The sequence below is a fragment of the Molothrus ater genome, chromosome 3 (assembly GCF_012460135.2).
Source record: "Molothrus ater isolate BHLD 08-10-18 breed brown headed cowbird chromosome 3, BPBGC_Mater_1.1, whole genome shotgun sequence".
NCBI lineage: Eukaryota > Metazoa > Chordata > Aves > Passeriformes > Icteridae > Molothrus > Molothrus ater.
Genome location: NC_050480.2, coordinates 77,900,315 through 77,923,359, shown reverse-complemented (window position 1 = coordinate 77,923,359; position 23,045 = coordinate 77,900,315). Strand labels below are relative to the sequence as shown.

At 40.2% G+C, this 23,045-nt stretch overlaps 2 protein-coding genes across 5 annotated transcripts in view; one reads left to right on the top strand and one right to left on the bottom strand.

Moving 5' to 3' along the window:
* The first annotated feature begins 492 nt into the window (after window positions 1–492).
* On the top strand, window positions 493–9,972 carry SLC66A3 (solute carrier family 66 member 3). Its single transcript, XM_036380563.1, has 7 exons — window positions 493–635; window positions 2,666–2,748; window positions 3,194–3,263; window positions 3,894–3,951; window positions 5,127–5,247; window positions 6,347–6,388; window positions 8,231–9,972. The coding sequence occupies exons 1-7, from the start codon at window positions 493–495 to the stop codon at window positions 8,317–8,319; spliced, it is 606 nt and encodes a 201-aa protein (XP_036236456.1). The 3' UTR covers window positions 8,320–9,972.
* Window positions 8,519–23,045, bottom strand: part of ROCK2 (Rho associated coiled-coil containing protein kinase 2) — a 104,307-nt gene continuing 89,780 nt past the window's right edge. For 3 of the 4 annotated variants that reach the window (XM_054514381.1, XM_054514378.1, XM_054514380.1), the window contains 2 exons: window positions 20,065–20,177; window positions 8,519–18,851 (listed from right to left, as the gene is read on the bottom strand). In XM_054514381.1, the coding sequence (XP_054370356.1) occupies window positions 20,078–20,177 (100 nt within the window). In that variant the 3' untranslated portion in view covers window positions 8,519–18,851; window positions 20,065–20,077. The remainder of the gene's footprint in view (window positions 18,852–20,064; window positions 20,178–23,045) is intronic. The other variant, XM_054514379.1, reaches the window with a different exon arrangement.

The following is a 23,045-nucleotide window of genomic DNA, read 5'->3' as shown; positions in this document are numbered from 1 at the left end:
TCCAGAGAGAGTGACCTGAAAACGACAGGCGCTGGAGCAGTGGGGACTCTACTTTGGGGGAGAAAACTGAGCTGCAGCCTACAGCTCCAAGGCCGGGGCTGACCTGCACTGCTCCGGGCTGAACACGGCCCATGGCCGGCACAGCATCACATCATCGCTGTTCGGGGATGCTGTTTATGGTAACGAACTCATTCCAGGACCATTGCTCCGAACCTGGAGCGGAGCGGTTCTCGGCCCGGTCCCCGAGGGAATCAGAGGTAGGGAGACCTCAACTAGCGGTCCCAGGGTCACCGCGGTGCTCAGCCCCACGGGCCGGGGGTGACCGCGGCGCTGCCCCTCCCGCCGGGGCCGCGGGTGCTCCGCCGGGCCTGGCTCTCCCCTCCTCGTGTCCCGGGCAGTGCGGGCGCCCCGGGCGCTCCGTGAGGGCAGCGCCGATCCCACCGCACCCTGCCCGCCGCTCTGCGGATCCCCATCCCGGGCCGCAGCAGCGGGATGGCGCCGGGGCTGCTGGACCTGGTGCACCTGACAACCTGGGCCGTGTGCGCCGTGATCAAGCTGCCGCAGCTGGTGGCGGTGCTGAGGGCCGGCTCGGCGTGGGGACTCAGCGTGAGCAGCCTCCTCCTGGAGCTGGCCGGGTAAGGCGGCGGGGGCACACGGGGACTGCGGCGGGAGCAGCGGCTGGAGCCGCGGGTCCCCTCGGCCGGGACTGCGGGGCCCCGGGGCTGCTGCGGCAGCCGGAGACTCATTCTTTCCTCCGCGGCTCAGCTCGGGCGTGAGGGCGCGCTGAGGGGCGGCCTGGGGGCAGCGAGCACTCCACGCTCCCGCGGTGCCACATCGCTCCGCTCGGAGCCCAGCTGAGCCCACAGAGCCTTTCGGGAAGGAACTTCCTGTTTTAGTGATTCCGCTTTTTCATTTAAAGGGAAACTCGGCTTTTTTGACTTGCTCCAAACCATCCCGGACCACTCATGTCGCTGCATACAGCAGCTGCAGAGGGTGTAAGCCTGTGTTTAGGTTATTCAGTGGCCCGTGTGCCCTGTGGTGCAGGTAGCTGTACTCGTCAGACAGGCTTCCCTCACCCGAATCAGTAAGACTTAAATAATTCCTTAAGAAAATTACAAGCCGTGTCAAACTCCAAAGACTTGTGAGCCTGTAATGAGCTTACATGGGCTAGGCTTATTAAATCTTGCTTAAAGAGGATTGTATGAAACGACAAACAAATAAGCTCGGTGTGTGCACGTTCAGGTGTGGGTACAAGCGAGAGAAAGCACCTGGAAGAGCCCTGCCTTGTCCCAACCGGGGGCTTGAGGCGGGCAGAACATCCAGCCGGGCCGGCTGCTAGGAAAGGGGGTTTCATCCAGAAAAATCCCCTCACAAAAACGGCGTGGTGTGTCTGAGGGTGCCCGTGCCATGTCTCCAGGCAGTACCACAGCTCCGTTTACAGACACCTCTCAGTGGAGCTGTGCGGAATCCCTCAGGTTCCGCCGTGGCCGCTCCCCGCCCGCCTCTCTCTGCAGCACTGAACCCGTGTTTCTGCTGTTTACCCTTAACACACCTCAGAGTAAATGAAGCAAACTGGAGCTCCAGCAGAGATGAGCCAAAAAGCGGTGACAACACTTCAATCATTTGTGTGCGTTGGAGCGCATTAAAAAGTGTTTGTAAGTAATGTTTGAGATGAGCATGGAGAAGCTGAAAATGTCTCTTCAGCACCTGTATGAGAACCACGGTACCCACACAATTACAGGTTCTGGTCTTTGAAACATTTATTGTATTTAGTAGACTGTTTATCCTCCTACCTTTAAATATTTTGAATCCAGTTTCAGGGAGCTGTGTGACTACCACTACAAGCTGGGCTGGTTCTGTGAAATCAACACAGAGTGACCAGGTGTGAGGGGTGACAGAGAAAATTGACTCTACATCAAATAGCATTCCTAGGAAGTCCAGATATTTAAATTCTGAAAACTGTAAAAGCCAGTTTCTTACAAGGCAGGCTGTTCCTTCTGCCATTTTTCTACACCAGAAACCATAATATTTTTTCTTATGTAAAACTACTCTGAGTCCTTTCTGTTTTCTGTACAGCTTTGAATTTTCTATCTAACCCCATGGACTTGCAGGAGAACTGGAAGTACAAAAAACATAAAAGTTCAGTTCCTTTTAGGTACTGTATTGTGGAATGGCAGGAAGGAAAATTGCCATTGTTTGGTGCACTTAGAAACAGACAGCCTGATCAGTAGAGCTACACTGAGTAATCTCATAACAGTGTAGTCTAGACAGCTTGGAAGACATTTTCTACCCTTATAACACTTTCTTAATGTACAAATTGAACTACAGATGTAAAGAAATCAGAGTTATCCTGGAGGTGCCAAGGCTCTTGCAGAGAGGAGGTATCTCCTAGATCTGGAAGCCTTCATTTCTTTCTCAGCAATTATAATAAATAAAATTATGCCCTACAGACTGCGACATAAAGACCTTGATGAGAAGTGTGGGCAGTGAGGGTAACAGAAATAGATTACAGAATGATCAGGCTTGCTCTGTGTGCCTGTTGTTTATCAGTTTGACAGCAAGGGCTACACCTATCTGGAGCCTTTTGGCACCACCAAAACAGTATAAAAGTTGTGAAGGCATTTGTGTCCCTCTGTGCAGTCATGTTTTGTATCTCTCTGTTCAGCCTCCTTGTGTTTCTGAGGTACCAGATCTATTATGGTTACCCCCTGGAGACATACCTGGAGTTTCCTGTCGTCATTGCACAAGGTAATTTTTGTAAGCCATGTTTTGGAAACGAAATGGGGCTCATTCAGCACTCCAAGTCTCTGCATGTAGGTACAGTGCTCCACTGCAGTGATGCTGGAGTTGGGGGAAAGAGGGAATTAACTTCTCATATAAAACTGAATCCTTTTAAATGCCATTGAAAGAGATGGTCAGGTAGAGGAGAAAAACCTAATTATTACACAGAGTCACAGTGTAAACTCATCCTTTTGTCTGGTTTCTCCACATGGGAGAGAAACATACTAAACACTTAGACTCTAAGAAAAACCTTAGTTTTGGAGATTGCAGTATTTTGATCATCAATCACATTTGAGAGACAAAAGCTGTAAGAAAGGAGTTTCCGCAGACCTCGTGCCCAGTGGAACTGTCTGGGATCGTGTTTGGGCCCCTTCAGTCCTTTCTGTGACGAGCCATCTTTTGTTTATTGCAGATGTCATTCTCCTTAGCTGTATTATGCATTTCAGTGGAAAAGTGAGACGAGCTTGTTTCTATGCACTCGTGTATCCTTTGAAATCTGGGAGGTTTGGTTTATGTGGCTTGTTTGGTAGTTCTTTGCATAGCAGCTGTGTCATCATTGTGTGCTACTATTGTAAATCATTCTCAGGCACCTCTCAACAGGTATTCCACATTCCCGTGCTGATTTCTGGGAGCACAGTAAAACCTCTGCAGGAAGTAAGCTTTATATGTTTGCTCTGCTTTAGAAGGCTCCCAACTGATAAAGAGTAAACTAAATTCTTAATTTACATCTTTTCTACAGGGATGCAGAATAGAAATATCTGATTTTTTTTAAATTTTTTTTTTTTTTTAATTCCTACCCTTGCAGGTTGTACTTACAATAAAGACAGCACTGTTTGGGTTTTCTCTAAATAGGACTTGGGTTTAAATCTCAAATCTTGTGCTTTGGAGCAGGTTTTGAGAAACTCCAGACACTATTTGACCAAAGACAGTCTGAAAAATAGGAACACGTAGCGTTTCAACCAGTTCTGAATATGTTTTATCTCGATTGTATAGTCTGTTAAAAAGTTTCAATAAGATTATTTCCAGATGTTTAAAAGAATATTATTCCTCAGGCAGTTTTGAGAACTTTGTATCCTATAATTTAAGTGCTATGAAACTTAATGTAATGTAAGATATTGGGTGGGCTGGTATATGATAACACTGCAGAAGTGGATAATAGACCTGGCCATGGTAAGTGCTACATGATTATCTGAAATTAGATCTTCACATGAAATGACTTTTTTTTTCTGGAAGTATTTATTAGTGGACTCTCTCCTATATATATATCCTTGGAAGAATTTGTAATTTTGGTTAGCTTTCAGAATAACCCACCAGTTTTCAGATACAGGTTCTTTCTTTTGCAAGTAGCTGGAAAATAGCACTGAAAATAGAGACTCTATGGGGGAAAAAAGGGCATGTTCTGAGATAAGTTGTTACTTGGTGGTGCCTTAATTAAAACTAGCAAATACTTCAAATGTTGAAATTCTACTGCTACTTTAGTCCTAACGTCATAATCCCAACCAATAAACCTTTAACACAAGAGGAAGAGAATAAAGCATCAAAGCATTTGAAACGGGGATTGTGACATATTTCTTTTTTCCCCTTTAGTCATACAATTTTGCAAGAAAAATATAATCTGATAACGCCTACAAAGGTTAAAGATGGTCTTTTCTTAGCAGGAGAGAGAAAGAAAAAAAGTAATTGAGATGAATAGGATCTTGCTTATGCAAAAGATGATACAGATGGGGAGAAAAGCTTCCAAGCCCTATGCTGATCCTTACTTGCAGCAGAAATCCAGGCATGGCACAAAGGCCCATGTGGAGTCCTCTCTACCTGCTGCCTTTGCAAAATCCCCTTTAAAAGGGGGACTGAGTGAATAGTGCATTCCTGTTACTATTTTTTCCCTCCAACTGGACTAATTTTCCACACATTCTTGTCAGTTTTCTCATTCCTTTATGGTTTGGTGTGCCAGACGTAATGGTAACAGATGGTCTGAATCAACCTTGCTGTTTAGACTAGGTCAGTCTCATTTAGGTGACTTCTATAAACATTTTATGGAGCAGGTTGAGAAGCTCTTTTTGTTTCTTTCCTTCTTACTGCATTTGCCTCTGTCAAGCATTTGTCAGCAACAGTAGCAACTATACTCTTTGAGCTTCTTGCTGGGCAGGACCTCAGAAATGAGTCCTTGTTTCTGGCAACTCCTAGTTTTTGCTTCACTGTTCCTTACTAAGAAGCCAAAGCACTTGGGTTGCCAAATACTGGAAAAGTGTCTTTTTTTTTTTTTATTCTAAATGGAAAAGCTACTCCTATTCAGATAATACCATGGCAGAGGCAGAGGTTCTCTCTCTTTTTCACCTGCTTTTCAGAATCTGTGCACGCTCATCAGTGCAGCCAGTAAGCTGGTTCAGCTGCAGCATCTCTGGGAGACCAAAGATGCCGGACAAGCAAGCGCCCTGACCTGGGGCATGTCTGTATACGCCTCTGCAGGTAAGCTACAGACAACTTGGTGTGAAGTACTGAGTTCTCCTAGTTCCTTTTTTCATAGGTCTTTACTCAGTCATACTAGGTGAAGATCTTGCCTTGGTTTCCCTCAGTGCTGACACCTGGGACTCAGAAAACACACAGTCTCTTGAAAACAAGTTTATCTTTGACACCGGTGATAAAATGACTTAATGTGTGAATGACTTAACCAATGACTTAAAATGTGAATATGACCAAGAGAAATGGAATTGAAATAACTGAAACTGAACTGTCTTTATGAGGAAAATTTTTCCATGTTCTATGATTTAATAAAGTTACTAGTGGTCCAGCATGAAAAGGTGCTAAAATTTCAGGTATACAGTCAGACAATGCTAATTTTGAAAAGTTGTCTACAAATAAATACACACTTTAACTGAATACCTTTAACTCTATGGCTACTTGTAATAACATTTCTTCCCCAGTGGTCTGCATGAACAGTTCTACAGCTGTTTGTCAGAAGTGCCTTTTGCATCTTCACAAAACTCATTTAAAATATTCTCACTATAAAACTTATCATCCAGTGATGCTGGATCTATTTCTACATGAAAAAAGTCAGTAATTACAAGTTGTGGTGAACAGCAACAGTAAACTTTATAAATGCTTTCACTCTGCTGCAAGTGTGAAATAATTAACATTTAGGTTCCTTGTGGGAAGGGAAGCTGAATTCCTTGTATTTGCAAAACCTGAAGGCATGAACATTCCCAATGGTTAAGTCATGCTAACTCAACTGTGGCTGTAGCTCATTGTCAGCTCCTGAAAGAGGGGCTGAACAGAAAGAAAAGCAGTAAACTGACCACATCCAATCTAGAGTGATAGATGTAAAATTCTAATTATATCTGTGATTTTCTCATTAAAAAAGACCCTTAATATATTGTCAGTCAGTTTTGAGAACTTGATCTCCGAAACCAAAATAGTGAACAGTGGACATACTAATAAAAGTGGGAATGTGTACAGTATATATTTTCATGCAAGATGATCTTCTGTTGAAAAACAGATATTTCATAATTTTTTAGAAGTATAAATGTGTCCTATGTGTTCCACTAATCAGAATTCATTCAATCTACAGCAAGAATTATTACAACTCTATTGACTACAAATGATTTTGCAGGTGAGTGAAGTATGGAATTCTCTGCCTTTCCAAGGGAACAGCTGTCACAGTAGTTTTTAGTTGTGTTGCAAAACACTTAGAAAGTCTCACGAGAACAAACCATGAATGTGATAGCTTACTCCTGCATGGTGAGGGCAGGAGTTACACAGGATTAAAAATCAGGCGAAGACATAAAAAAAAAAAAAGCCAGAAAACTGCTTATGCTTGTCATGTGGTGCAACTGGTCCAAAAGGCCTTTTTTTCCAAATGGAAAAAGCACTACAAAATAGCAAAATAAAGTATTAAAATATTTACTATTTTAATAAATAAATAAATAAATATACTAAAAAACAAGTTTTAAAAAACTGTAGTAATTTTATGAGATTTTCAAGTGATAATTTCACTTATTGACAGCTTTTTGAATAAAAAATTTATTTTAGAAAACTAAAAACCAAAACTAGTATGTGAACAGTTTTAGGTCCAACATTCAGAAGGTTTATGACAGGCTGAAAATAAAATGGTAGGCTAGTAAGAAATTTTTTAAAACTGACTTAAAATATATAATTTCCAACAAATTATAAAACAGATTTATTTAACAGCTTCTTACTGTCCTGAGAAAACCACAAGAGCTAGGGAATGTCACAGATTTTTCAGTAAATTGTTCAAAATCAAGGCTTGGTGGATGCAAGAAACAGTAACAATCCGTTTGTACTTCATCTGGTGGTTCCTTGTTCTTGTTCAAAACTGTTTCATCATAAACATCACTTGAATGGATTTTGAAATTTTTAAGCAGCCTCTGCAGCCCAATAAAGCTGTAGCTTTGCAAGCATTTCAAGTGGGTCTTTCACTGGAAAGGGAAGTCCCATTTCTGGCCCACATTTCCACCCCCATGCTTGCTGCTTTTTCTTTGCCAAGGTAAGGAGTTTGTGGGGCTCTGCAGTTAACTGGTCACCAAAATTTGGCAAAATGCTCATGCAGGGATTTGGTCAGGGTCAGGTACTGAGTCTACGTCACCCACAGCTACACATTTACACTGAGGGGGAGGGAGGGGTTCACTATGGGGAGGGAGGAAACACCAGGAAAGCAAAACTGGTGCTGGGTAAAGCTGCTGTTTGAAACACAGCACCATCCACTTTGGCACATGGAAGGGCCAGCAGCAAACACTGATGCTGTGCTGCTCTAATGGAAAATGTTTCCCATTAAGTTGCAACACTGAACACATTGACACGTAGGAAAGAGTCAGATATCGCATAGTTCTGAAACAAAGTTTTGTATACATTTCTGTGAGTATTCCACCTACCAAATAGACATCAGACATCCTATACTTTAATACCTTCTCACAGGTAGAGGTACAGTGCTGTTATGGTTTAAAGCTGATTTAACCCAGGTACTGAAAAACTGCTTTTTTGTCAGATTTTCTGTCATTAAAGTCTGACGGATCCAAGTATCTTCTGTCTTCTCAAAGTCTAAACTTAAGAGATAGCATTAGAGAGTAGTTCCTTTATTATAAATAACACATGCAGCTATAAAGGACATGTGAGCTGTGACTCGGAATTTAACTTTTAGTGTACATATAAATTTATATGATGCTTCTCATGCTTGTACAATTCTCCAGGTTACAAAAGAATTAAAGGTACTGAAGTGTATAATTTTGAGCTATCTCTGAAAGTGATCAAGTGCTAAATGCTTGGATTCATGCTCAGAATGTGTGGATTCCTGAACATGGTAATTGAAACTAATTGGCTGAAAACAGTTTCCAAATGTGAACCACCCTGTGTGTACACCAGCAAAAGTTTACAAACCAGTTTTGTAACAGTGGTTGATTTTTTGATTTATGCTTACAATATTTTTTTTCTCTTTTAGTTCTCATCCGTTTCATACTCATGCTCATTCTCAATATTTGGGTCACAGCCACAATCCTGCACTACAGGAAGATTAAAAAGACTGATTAGACGACACTCATCAGCACATATATCATTACCATAAAAATATAATTAAGCCTAATGAATTTAAGAATTCTTCTAAGATTGAGGAAGCTCTCTTTCTCTAATATTTACCTTTTAGCGTACTTATAGTATTTACACTACTTACAGACTTACAGTATAGCACATTCATGCTTACTTTCTCTTGGAAATAATTCTGATAAGATACTTAATTTAAGCAGCATATTTTTATTGGTCATTTCAGACAAGTTTCACTGATATCACATTTTCTCTGGATTTTTTTACTACAAAGTATTTCATAGTTAGATGTATATATATTCTGGTATCACTTCAGTACTTTCTGGTTACATAAAAGCAATTTTCTTCAATTATACATGATCAATTTTGCACCAACATACTGCATCCACTTGTCCTGCTGCAAAACTGTAAAACCACAACAGAAGTTTGTCTTCTTGCAAGCAACTCAATTAGTTCAACATTAACTGTATTTTAGGATGAAGAAAATCTGAGTCAAGGCCCAATCCAGAATAAGGTTCTAATTGCTAAGTCACAAATCCAGTTGGGATTGTAGCACTTACATGCAACACTTAAATAGTACAATTTATACAGCTGATACAGGATACCCACAGTCACTTTCCTCAGTATACCCAGTTTTTATTGGATAAGAGAGCAAAAACTCAACTACAAATTATTTTTCAACCTGACCTCTCATTCACTGAACATAGTATTTTGGGAACAGCAGGGACAGGAATGTATGGGAATTAATGAAACTGTGGCCAACAGTTAAAAATGCCATTCCTGGAATGATATCCAGAATTCCCAAACACCATCCATACTGACAGTGACATGTGCACCTTGATGCATCTCAGCAGACTGATCTCCTGCGGTTGTCAGGTTTTGGGGATACTGCTCTGTGGTTCATGAATTTTTGGCCTGTCAGTGCTAAGTGTGTTGAAGAACATAGACTTCACTTAAACTTTTACTTCAGAAATTCTAATAAATTTGTAGTACTTAGAGTAAAAAAGGGGAAAGGATATTCTTGACAACTATTAACAGAGGATTTTGGTTTTGAAAGTACTGCCTTCACAACCAAAAGTTACATTAGTAATCATACAGCTTGCCTTCATTTATCATTACATTCCCCAAATTAAAAGATACAACATTCCAAGAGGTCTTATGGTATTCTGTTGATTGGCATGTAAAAACCTAGGCACCCTTGATCCCAATACCCTTGAAAACTATGGGAAGACTACATTGACTTCATTTGAGGCAGGTTTTCTTTGTAACATTCTAAATTGTATGACTGCTGTGGAGCAAAGGGATCTGCAAAAGCAGATGTTTCTGCCAGTGAGGACGCAGCAATTGGAGCATTCACCATCAGAAAACAGCTGCTTCGTACTCTAAATTTTAGTGGGAAGGGCTGGAAAGAGATGTGTCTGTGGGCATTGATTTCATGTATCCCATGTCATTGAGAGCAAGTCAAAGATGAGCTTTTCTTTACTGCTCCAATAAAAAGTCAAATCTTTCAATGTTGGTTGAAAGATTAATTGTAAACATTCTGATTTTACTAAATCTGTGTAAAGTATCTGAAGTGGTCTAAATGGTGGCAAGTGGCATGTGATACATTTTCCAGGTGATACTAATAAATGCTATTTTTCAAGATTGATAGTGTCATTCTTACAGTTAATTTTCATTGCTTTTGAGTTTTTATTGTTTATTGTTCTCTCCATATATGGAGAGAAAATGAAATATTCATTACAGGTCATAAATGGGCAGCTTTCATCTTAACACTTGAAGCATCAGGCTGAATACTGACCTGCCAAATGATAAAGAACTCCAGCATCTTAAAATGAAAAAAACACACTTGCTTTTTAATTAAAGCCTTTTCTTGATAGAGAAAGATTTGTATGGAATTCAAACCCTCTCTGTTATTGACATCTTTCACACTCCTGAGTGATGCTGTAGCAAGATGAAGCTGCTCCATTTTTGGTTTGAGAATCAGCACCTCAAGATGGTTTTTTATCATAAAATACTGAAAATGCATTTAAGAACAGTTCTTAATAGGTTACTTAATGCATTTTGAATAAATCACCCAAGAAACCTGTGGGAAAAAAAGACTGAGGAAAACAAATAAAGCTGGGTAATTAATGAACTTAAGGTAAAGTAATTTTGTGGACTTGGAAAGCTGGACCATGAGTTCTCATTCAAGCTGCAAGAGATATGGAACAAATCAGAAACTAGCAGTAAATCGTTGTACACACTTTTTCCTCTCCCAGAGAGCAACTTTCATAAACAGAGGCACATTCAAATTCCAGGCAAGCCCCACGAAAGCGCAGACACTGTGTTTTCCAGTAGGTAAAGAATAATCTTCTCGGTGGCTGGATTAAAGGCAACAGCTTTAGACAAATACATAGGCAGGATAAATCTTGTTAAACTTGTCATTCACCAGTATCAGGGTGGAAACAGGGAGGTCATTGGCTGTGTAATGCAGCAGCAGGGCAAAAGCAAGCAGGGAAAGCATCTTGGATTTATGGCAGAAGGTGTAAGCAAGTAAGCAGCTCTCGTCCACAGGGCTGGAAGTAATCCAGCTCCATTCACAGATGCTGTACAGGTGTGGAATTACACACTTGGTGTCTAATTGTACCAGTTCACAACATGCTCACAAGGTAACACAACCTGTCCTGCCCTGGCTGACAAAGGGTGTGTCTTGCCGGGGCTTTCAAAAACTTTGAGTCTTCTTGTCTGTGAGAAGACAAGCTCTGAGTTCCAGTACAGTCCACTAAATAACCCCAAGTACCTCCAGCAGTGGCTGTGACAAACTGTGACTGGATTTGGCAGCAGGTAAGCTAGAACCTCACTTCAGCTGTATGAGAGAGAAAACATTTACCATGAGATTTACTATCGAAAGAATAAGGATGTGAGCCCAGAGACAGCAGGCTGCAGGTCTGGACATGGATGTGGACAGGGGAAGAGGTGTATAGTTTATTTTTTCTGGACTGTCCTCAGTGAACAGAACACTGAACACAAATGCAACCGCATCCTCTCCCCTCCCTCTGGGCCTCCCTTAGCACTGGGCATCCTTGTGCGAAGCAGACACAGGTCTTTCCTTGTGCTGCTGCAATCCAGCAAGAGATGTGATTGCTTGGACTGCTCAGCAGCCCCTGTCCCTGCCCGAGCCCCGAGCCTCTGTCTGCCTTACACCGTGCACGTGGCTGCTCCCCAGCCTGGCTCTGCTCAGCTGATCTACTGAAACACAAGAGAAACGAGTGGGCTGGGGAGGCAGTGACAGCCCCCAGCCACTGCAGGTTGAGAGCTGGATTTTAGTGCAGTTTAACTCTGGAGAAAGTAATTCAGAATCAGCTGAATGGCCCCAATCTTATAGAACACCTTCACTCACTTCTTTAAATGTGGTAAAATTACTCTTCCTCCACCAAACAATCATCCACTTAGTGATATATGTAATAGGGGGAAAATAAAAAAAGGAAAAAACAGCTGAGTCCACACAAGGAACTATTATAAATGAAAAACTGCACAGAAGTGGAGATAACTGATATGAGGTAGTTTCCCAGCCATGTATTTTCCCTGATGATAAATAATAATGACTTCCCTCCAAATTCTCTTAAGGCTGGTTTTTCCACTCTCTTCCAAATTCTTCCATACTTGAAATTCATATTTATGTATGAAGCAGAACATGAAATGTCACTGTCATCACTAATAATGGTCTAAGGATGTCTCACTTTTGAAGGTGAGGAAACTGAAAAAAAAAATCTTAAAATAGGATGTTCTAAAGTTCTTGGTTTGTACTAAATTTAATTTGCTGGATTTTGAGCCAGGGTTCTCCAGGACACTTCAGAGTTCTCGGTGATGACAACTGTTGAGGTCAAACAGGTGCCTGGGAGCCACAGTGAACATCACTGTAAGAATCAGACAGATCATCACTTGTGATGGATCCAATTACAAGACCTTGCAAGCCTCACAGACCTGAGTCCTGATGGACCTCAGGTGTTTCCTGCCTAGTGGCAAGACAGACATACAGTCATTTTCAAGTTAAAAGTGCCAGCTATTCCATTCTACATTGGCAGTAGTTTGGGGCAACCATCTCTGTCTTGGAAAAAAAATCAATCTTTGGGCCAGGGGTAAAGTAAGAGATTTTTACATCACAGTTTTGATGAAATTTAATTTGGGATACCTGAAGAACAGTTTAAATAATTGTCAAAATTTTGTTCATACCCTGTTTTGTTTCATTATTTCATCTTAAAACTTTCTTAAATTGTCAGAAGCCTAAACAGGTACCTCCGTGCATTATGTGGTATCACTGACTCACAGGGAGGGAGCTTTAAGAGGGCAGATACCTTGTTTTATCTGTCAGGTATTCTGGAAAATGATGTAAAGGACAGAACCTGCACCAGTCTAAAACGTGACAAGTTAAGCTGGCTCATGATCGTTCTGATTCAAACTGTGTAGTAACAAGGCTCCATGCTGAAAATCAATTCTACTTACTACCTTATTATAATTGCAAGTCATCTGTGTATATGCCTGCTCTGGAATGTACAAGATATCTGCTTTGGTATGCAAAGGCTTTGGCCAGCAATACCAAGACTCATACTATATGAAAATCATAAATGGAGTAACACACATCCTATGCCTCACTGTTGCCTCTGTCAGGTAAATCTTAATGAAGCATGAATTGAGCTTTGATAAAGCATATTTTAAATAATAAATAACTGGAGAGAAGTTCTTTCACCTTTGAACAGCTGACTATATACAGATCCTGTACAGTGGTCTTTCAAGAGTCTGACTTATTTTGTAAGGGTTTTTTTTTTCCCCCATGAAATGCACTGTCAGCACAACTTACAGTCTTCATGGACTCTCTGAGCTCATGGGTATTTTCCTCTCTCAGCCGTGTTGTTTTTTTTTAGTTTGCACAAATGCCCACCGTTCCAGTAATACAACTCCCATTGCTGTAGCTCAGAACAGAGCTTGCAGGGGAGCCTCTCCCCATGGCTCCAGATTGGACTAAAGGCTACGCAGATCCTACTGAGTCTCAGCAGGCCCCCAGGACACAGGGATTGTAATATGCTGGAAAACATCACACAGACACATGAGACCATGGGGCCAGCAGGCAGATTCAAGTCCTGAAGCTGCAGCCAGACCTGCACCCAACTGCAAGACCTGCTCCAAGAGCCTACCAGAAAATGGAAGAGTTGTTGTCAGAGACAGTGCAAGGCGAGCCAGTATGAAACAGGGCTCAGACCTCAGGTGGAGTATGCAGCTCCTTCAGTGTTAAAAAGATAAAGGGATTTAATATCTCAGATCCAAAACAAGTTTCTATCAGTTCACTTGTTTATAAAAAGTAGCACTTATTGAAGACAATTCAGTGCCCAAAGTCTAAGCAGTTGGTGATGCAAAGGACAGGAGGACTGGCTGTGATCTCACAAGCCTGGTGTGCTTATCGCTGGATAGCCATGCTTACCAAGTGGTGCAAGAGCATCCTGGGCTATTGCAAAAAGCACCCCAAACAGTAATGACAAATGACAAGAACTACATGACATGAGGCCCACAGAGACAGTATGCATAGAAGCATAGAAGCAGGCACACATCTCTGAACAAACACTGGAGCCCTCAACCTTAAAATGAGGTGGTAAGACTGAAGGATCCCATGCAGTTGTCTTGGCTGTGGAAACATTTCTGTGCAGCTCCTCCAACAAGTAAGGGCTGCAGGGACATGACATTATTGGACTCTCTGCCCTTTCTTTTCAGGGTGATGATGTGTTTTTCCAGAGATCTTTAAGGTATCAAGACTACATACACTTATAATGTAAATTTCGTGACCTTTCACCATGACTTTCATTTTGAAAGGTCACTTTAATCTTGCAGCTTCTACAAGATTATTGGAGCAAAAGCAGCTGCAGTCAAATCAAGCTTCACCCTTGCACTATCAAGTAGTAATGTGGCTTTCTTACCTTTAGAAAACACTGCTTCCTGCCTACAAAGTGGCAAAGATCCACATCCCAATTTTCATTAATAAGACCTGGTAATTAGCATCCCTGTGCCAATACATTATTTTCTCTACATCCCCACTTCTTAAGAGCTATGTTTCTACAGCTACAGCTTTTCCATTCACTGCAATAGTTTCTGGGGAGAACTAGGCTGGATGCGTTTTGAGTGTTCTTCTCTGCCACACACATTGCAGTAGACTTGTCCAATTTCTCAGATGAGAATGTCTGAGTATGTACACCTGTCCAATTTTTAGGCAACTTCAACATTGAACACAAATTGTATTTTCAGAACCCCTCCATCAATATCTTTTATGGAGATTAGAAAGAAGAATCCTTCCCACCCTCATGAGGGGTACTTCAAAGCAGCAGGCAAACTCTATGATTCTTGGGATTCTGATAGAACCCTAAATGATTCAGAAGATTATCTTAAAAAATAAGAAATAATGTTTTCAATTTAAAGTGTACTATGTGCAGAGATGATCATTTGTAAAAAACTGTAATGCACTGAAAAAGGCACCAAGCCTGTCAGAGGTCAAGGAGTGTCTAGATCATGCTTTTAGTCATATGGTTTAGTTTTAGGTAGTTGTGGGAGGAGCAGAGAGTTGGACTTGATGATCCTTATAGGTCCCTTCCAACTTGATGTATCTATGATTACATGAAAAAAATAAATTAATCATTATTTTAACATGAATGTCAAGGCAAACTATCCAGGAATGTGGAGGAGACTGAAATACTCCAGTTCACTGAACTGGACCTTGTTCTTCTGCCTCAAAAACAGAATAAGGAGATGATTAAGGGTTTGTACGAGCAATGCAGGTAAGAAGTTTGCTTTCATATAAGCTCCCCCTTTTCACAGCAGCATCCCATATACAACCTCACAAGCACAGGATGGGTAAAGGCACTTGGGATCAAAAGAAATAATTCTCTTTTAAGGATGATTCTCTCAAAGCTTGATGGGAAATGAATACATTGTAAGATTCCAAACAGAAAGGCTCAAATTTGTAATGATCACTTGACATTAGAAACAAAAAAGAAACTAAAGAGAAAAAGCCCATAATTTCAGTGGCAGCTTTCCTGGCCTTGGTGCCTTCAGAGAGCCACTGAATGCCTGTCAAAATGTAGGAGTTTCAGTGTTTTCAAGAGGCAGTAAGAGAAAGTAAGCGAAATTTCAGTGATGTTTTAAATTTGGCCCCTGTCACTGCTAAGATCCTTGAGCCTCTTGCATGTTTCAAAGTCCTACATCCTACTGTGCTTCTGTGTCATGTTTTTGGTTACAGCATCAGCCATGCTCAGAAGCACAAGAACCACCACAGTTTTCTTCTAGTTAAAAGCAGACTTGGTGCTGGGTTGCTGGCAGTGCTGGAGGAGCTGCACTTTGGCAGGGACCACAAGAGGTAGGGAATTGGAGCACACAACTAGGACAGAAGTGAAAATCTCATTGCAGAAAGGTCTTTCTGACACCTGACAAGGTAACTTCAGTGGGGTCTGCCTGTCCTTCTGTTCTGGTGAGCTCTTGGGACTGGGAACTAAGGAGCAATTTCGGTACAAGTGCCTTGAGCTTCTGGCTCCAAGTCTGACTCCTGGTTTTCCAGAAGATTAATCTGCAGCTTGGCTATACCACTTGTTTATGCTTGTGAGACAAAAGGACTTGCAACGAGAGAATTTTCTATAGGTGAGTCATTCAGGCCATAAAAATGTCCTGTTTGCTTAGGACAAGCCTGTAACAAAAAGAAAATGTTAAAACATCAGTGACTTTCACGACAAATACTCCTTAGTTCATGAATATGCCCTTCTCTTAAAAATATTAAAAGGTCACCACTAGACAATAAGGAAACAACACAAACTCCAGGAACTAGCATTAAAGAGGTGTTTGCGTTTCACAGCAGGATAAGGGAGAAGAACAGAAGAGCAGCTCTGCCTTCTTTTTGTGTGCTGGGTACGAAGTGAGGTGTGTGCACCTCAGCCCAGAGGCCTTGAGGAAGCTGTGCTAAGTTAGCTCTGCTCTGGGCAGAGGGCAGAGCACAGGAGCCCAGTGCTCCCTGAGGCCCGAGCTGCTCCCTGACTCCGTCTCAGCACAGCCTGCTGTCCGTACAGCTAAGGACTGTTTGTACAAGCGTGGAATTCAGACACTGGGACTAGCAATACTATCATATAGTACATCTCCTAAAATGTCAGGCTCAGCAGGGCCCCGTGGATTCACAGTAAATGAGAGCAAGCCAGGGAAAGAAAGTGCAAAGGATCCAGCCCCAGCAGTGGAGGAGCTGCCAAACAGCTCCCCTGGAGTCTGCTCTTTCTCCAAACACACAGCCTTTGCTGGGCTGCCTCTGAAGCAGCCCTTGCCCTTCCCATATCTGCTGCAGTAGTTATCTTTATATTTAAATATTTCAATTAATTACCAGCTTCTCAAGTTCAGGAACTATTTTACCTTACTCAAATAGTTTATTTAAAAATATATATATATATAATATTCTCCAATTCAGAAAAGGATAGAACTTCCCACAATGTAACATTTTTTATATATATATATAAAATATTTATGCATTCAGTGAATGGAAACAGTTTTACTGTATACATTTTTAATGTTGTACTCTATGCAAATCTGCATTATCTAAAAATATACCGTACTTCTGTAAATCAAAATAAGCAGGGAAAAACCACCATAGCTGTACTCTGGGTTATAATACCTAACAGAAATGATATGAAAGTTTTAGTTTTGAATTTAAGAACTCACAAACAACATTTTACTTTGTGAGCACATAAATAGAAGACTGAATACATTCTTGCTTTGTTAAGCTGAACTGTAGTAGAGGTTACAAAATGTAAATATATTTATTAATTTTCAGTATTTCAGTGTTTCCAAGTCCACCTTTCATGATAGTGTTAAATAAAACATGGTCCTATCCTTCCAAACATTTCAACACTCTTTAAAAAACAAAAACAAACAAACAAAATTTTAAAGTGAAATGTCCTCCTTCATTGAAGTGTTAGATCATATTTTAAATTACTGCACTCCCACACAATATTATATATATATATATATTCTAAATATATATATATATTTATATATATATATAAAGAGACCAAATAGGAGACTACATTTTTTACTGTCAATATGTTTAACATCACATACTGTAGTTGTATAAAACATGCATTTTCTGGGATAATTATGAACACATCATGAATGAGCCCATATATATTATATTTTTTGTACAACTCCAAGTTAAAAAAAGTCAGAATAAGTGCCTCTGAGGCCCTTTCTTCCCAGCTATCAGTTCTCAAAACACACTACTGAATTTTTTATCTATGCCTACAGCTATGTGCTAGAGAACCAGATTAAAACTTTAAAATACATCTACAGTATGTTTCACTTTTCTTAAAGTTTGTGACAGTCCTCAGATATTGTGTTGTGAAATGTAAAAATAGTCACAGATTCTTTTATTTTCCAGAAATAAAAAAAAAAAAACACATCTAGGAGAGTATGCAAAAACAAGGCAAAATGAAGTTTCATAGCACTTAATGAGGGTTAATATAAGTCAATAAGGAGTACTGAGGTTTGTAAAAAGGGCTGGATGAGCAGTTACATGTACAAGCAAATGGTCTGGTAAATCCCATGCTCTCAGACATTGTTTCTGTAACCAACACTTCTCCACCCTTAAAACCAGTTGATATACATTCAAAATAGGTTGACACTGATATACTTAATAGGTGTAAAAATAGTGCACTATTTTTTCTGCCACAAAGCAAAACTGCATCCTAAGAGCTGGTAAACTTTCTTTTTCCTTAAATAGAAAGAATGGGCAAAAAAAAACTTGAAAAAAATTTAAATTAAGGCAATTAGACAGGTACAAGGGGACTGCCCATGATGATGTAGCTGAAACTAGTATATACTTCAAACCTATACTAGCTGCTGAACACTGACATGCAGCTTCTGATAGATGTGTATGAATGATATAAACTTCAACATTATGGCTTTATACAAGTGCATAGTTGCAACTGCAATAAGTAACGGTATCTGATTAATAAGCATAAAAAAATAAAGTGGAAAGATTTTTAAACCCCTCTTGCAGTATTACAGTACAATATATTTACACAGTTTAATGGTCACTTCTCACAGATGCAGTCTATATCACTGTGGTGGATCCTCCTCCGGTTCTACGTGCAGACATGCTGGTGGCATCTTTACCAGAGCTGAAAAGTCAGTTTCTTCCATTGCAATACTCATTCCTCTCAATCCTTTTATGAAATGTAGTGTATGTGTCTTGCCAAGAAAGCTTTTGTGGAACAGAGCTTAAAAGGTTACCTAACATATCCTTTGACTATTTACCAACCATTCCTCAACTGATCAGTCACTTGGGAGAATACAGGAAAACCCTCAGAGATTAGTAATTTATATTGCAGCAAAAATGTAAACCTCTGATATATATAGCACAATCTCTCAGGAAAATATATATTTTTAATATATTTTGGGATATGTTTCAGTCTTGCTGTAACGGGAAGAAAATTATCACCTTGACTGTGTCTGCATTCACGGAAAGCAGTTAGCTGAAAAAGAAGCAGGAAGTTTGGTCAGTAAATGCAACAAATGTAAATCTGACAAAAATATACTTCTTCAAAGTCTTCCTTTAAGATGGGTTCATCATTGTACTTGTGAGAAGCGCCTTTCCTCTGCATCCAACAGCAGCATTACTCCAGTATAGCACATCCTTACACACTGTAATCCCAAATCAATTAAACTCCCTTGCAATACATGAGGGTAAAGTACAATATGCACAGTGTAATAGTTACTTCTAAAGGATTAGTGATCAGTGAGCTTTTAATACACAAAGATGCAGAATATTTAATTAACATAATGCTCCTTACTGTGAACACTAAGCCAGTTAAGTTCTGCAGGAGCTGGTTCCTCAGTTCCCTGAGCACACAGCAGAGGAGCAGCCCCGGTGCCACTGTTATACAGCTGAGACATATCTCACATACTGTTTAAAACAATTCTTTGGCATTTAACATATAGGTTTTTTCTGTGTAAATATAAGATTGCATCAATGTGTGAAATGATCAGATCCTGAGGTCTATAAAAAAGGTAAAGCTATTTGCAATACATCCAGAATTAAGCCATGGGACAAATCGGATCACTGCAACAGCGGGATCTTTCTAAAGCAGTCAAGGAAACCACACCACAGAAGCTGCAAACCCATCTGTTTACATAGTTGTCAAATGCCTGGTTAGGTACCCAGAAAGCACAGCACTGCAAAGGAAAGCCAAGTCAAATCCACTTCAGAACAGAGGTAGAAAAGCAAAATGCAGAACTCCAGTGATTTCATGTCTGCTAGCCATAGACCAGTTTATATTCAAAGCTTAGAAATGAAAAGTAAATAAAAACCAAGTCTACTTCAGCTAAACATCCAATTGCTACCATCTCCCTTTTATCATTCAAATATTCAATGCTGAGGTTCCCAGTATTAGCATTAGAGATGAGCAAGCACCCTGAAAACAGCAGTTTTGGGTTTTTTTTCAGGCAGGCAGACATGAATTTTGGAAAAAAAATCTAAGATTAGAAAAATAAAACACTGGCAAAGGCAACAACTTTGTTTTAATGAAAACGACGACTCTAAAAGTTCAATATGATGAACAGAATCTCATTTTTCTATTTAAAATTTCAAAATGAGATCTTGTATTTTCTCTGCTTTGAGAAACAAAATCCAACATAGCATGCTGTATTCAAAGGCAAACAAATCCATTCCTCTCTATTTAGATTTACCCCTTATACTTCTTCAGAAATCAAAAACATCGTCATCATCATCATCATCACCATCAATATCATCAACATCATCAAAGGACCAATCCCAGTCCTTAAATGCCAGATCAAGTAATCTGCAACAGGAGGGTTTGATGTTTAATGAGTGTCACACTTCTATAAAAGACTTGAAAATTCCTTTTGCTATCACTAAACCTTTTTAACTGAAAGACTGTTTAATGTAGGTGGGTTTGTTCCTTTGCCTATCACGAGTATGAAGATTCAGTTAGTGTTCATAAAAAAGTTAAGAATATTGCATTCATTGCAAATCCATCTCAAAAATAATTCTATTCAATTCAGAACTCTTACCATATTGATTTTTTCCCCTAGAATTTCAGTAGGAAAGACCAACATGTACCTTTTATAAAATTATCTGCTTTCTGTTTTGTTGCTGTTTTTGCTGACTGAGGTAGTTTTATGCTCTTCTGCTATCCCCTTCCAGACAATAATGCAAACCTAACAATTTTTCCAATAAAATCAAGTAATTTTGAGTGCTGAAAAGAACATTGAATAAGATAGCACTTCATCTGAACGTACAAACAAATATAGCAGGATTTTACTGGATCCCAAAAACAGGGTGATTACACTATGAAGCTATTCTGTAGCTTGTTATTTAAAGTTAAGCAATGCCAAAAAAGAGGATTTATCAACTTGTTGTCTAGGCCTCCCTGTCTATGCTCCTTGTATGGTCACTATAGAACAAAGAAGGCAAGCAAGGCAAACTCTGTCAGCAAATGAGTTATTTTACTTATCTGAGGCATTTATTTTGGGATGAGGTGAATCATTGTCTAGAAGCACTCAACTCTTTCTGTTCTAATATCCTAAGTACTAACTTTTCAACTACTATAGCTACAACAAATGAAACACAGCCTAGTCATCTCTCCAGTGAGCTGGAAGGATCCTAATTAGGGGTTGTATGCCAAGCACAGGATGCAGGCATGGAAACCTTACCCTAAGAGAGCATCAATATAAACATGTTACATTGTTTAATACAGTTAATCACATGCTTTAAACAAAATGGGTTTCAGGGGAATTTGTATTTTCTGGCTTTAAACTATTTAAACCTTTAAATGTGATATAGCCCTGAAAAGGCTCAATATTCATTTGTTACATGAACTATGGCTATTACACTTAAATTTATAGGAATTAAAATACATGAAAGTTGGGGTTTTTTTTCAATTTGGAATTATCCATTTGGCATGACCCAACCAAATGGCTGAGCAGAAATTATATGGTCTGTATGAAAAACTGGTTTGCCCTTTCTTAAATCCTCGTGAAGAAAAACAGTCATGAAAACCATCATTGTGGTTGTGTGAAATTCCTAGCACGGACAGCATTTTTAGGACAAGGCAGCTTGGAAGGAACCTGCTCAAAGCAGAGTCAGATACAAAACCAGCCCAGGATGCTCAAGGCCTTGTCCTGTCAGGTGTTGAGAGCCTCCAGAGATGGAGCCTGTCCAGCCTCATTGGCCTCCCTCTCTGCATTGGCTTTTCCTTCTCTCCAGCTGGAATGTCTCCTGGTTCAGGGGAGCCCCTTGTTTCTCACCATGCAGCACTGATGAGCCTGGCTCTGTCTCCTGGATGCCCTCCCCAGAGGCTGCTATGGGAGCCCCTGGACACATCCATCATCCAGACTGAACAAGCCCAGCTCCCTCAGGCATCTGCTCTGACCATCCTGGTGGCCTCTGCTTGCTCCTTCCCCAGTGTGCTGAGGTCTGGCTGGAATGTGGGGGCTCAGAGGTGGAGGCAGTGTTGTGCTGCAGACTATGGAGTGGACAGAGGGGTATAATCTTCCCTCAGCCATCCAGGTGTGCTCCTCTTGGTGCAGTCCCAGAGCCCACCTGGCTGCCAGGGCCCACTGCTCAGTCCCTAGATTGAACTGGCAACTACATCTTCATTCTTCATAAAGTTCATAAAGGAAAATTAATTATTTCATATGGTAAGCCCTTGCACAAAAGCCTCATAGAAACAACACTGAGATATAAATTTGCCATAGCAATTACAGTTATTTATGAGTATGTGGTTTCTAATTAAAGGTGTTTAAATCCATACAAATTTCCACTGGTTTGACAGACCTGCATTATTCTGGTAATAGGTGACATGACCTAACAGAACTACACTTTTCTTCTGTTAGGTACATTTGTGAGGCTAACTTGGAAACTTAAACTGAAGAATTACATGCTTTACACACAAAAACACTCACCCCCCTCCTTTTCCCCCAGTATAGAATGGTAAATACTATGCTATGAAAGCATTTTGTACCAAAGTTCAAGACTGAAAAAAGGGTATTGGAAGAAAAAATAATTATTTGCAGAACACCTAAATATAGCTATTGAAAAAAATCAGAATTTATCATATACCTTTATATGTTAACAGCAAGAAACAGAGTAACACCACTAAGTTGACAGTAAACAGTATGCAGAAGTGATCTACTTGTCCTCCAAATTGTCATGAATGTTTTCCTGATTCATGCTTTCAGTCCTATCACTGATATTTTATTTTTGCACAAAGAAACTCTTCAATAATTGGTCCCTAAAAAGTGATTTAAAAGCTTTTTTCCTTCATGATTATAATAAATCTATTAATTTAAAATCCAAATTATGAGGTCTGATTCTCTTTAAAATATGTAAATTAAATCACCAAAAATTAGACTGTATGAAGGTTGGGAGGGAAGTGAAATTAAATTACTCTAAGTCCTTCCACTATGCATTTCCACTCATTAAAATACCAGTATCTGTTTAAGATCCTTATGCTTCATAGCATAAGGATGTTTTGTGGTAATAGCAGCATCACAGCAAGAGTGTGCTTCCCTGCATTCACAACTGTAACTCTGGCCACTCACCCAGCCCAGGTCTCACTCAGCCACCTGAGATACTGGTGCCAGTCTAGTCAGAGAAAAAAGGACAGCAATCCTGTCTAGGCACTGCCCAATTACCTCTCTGGGGA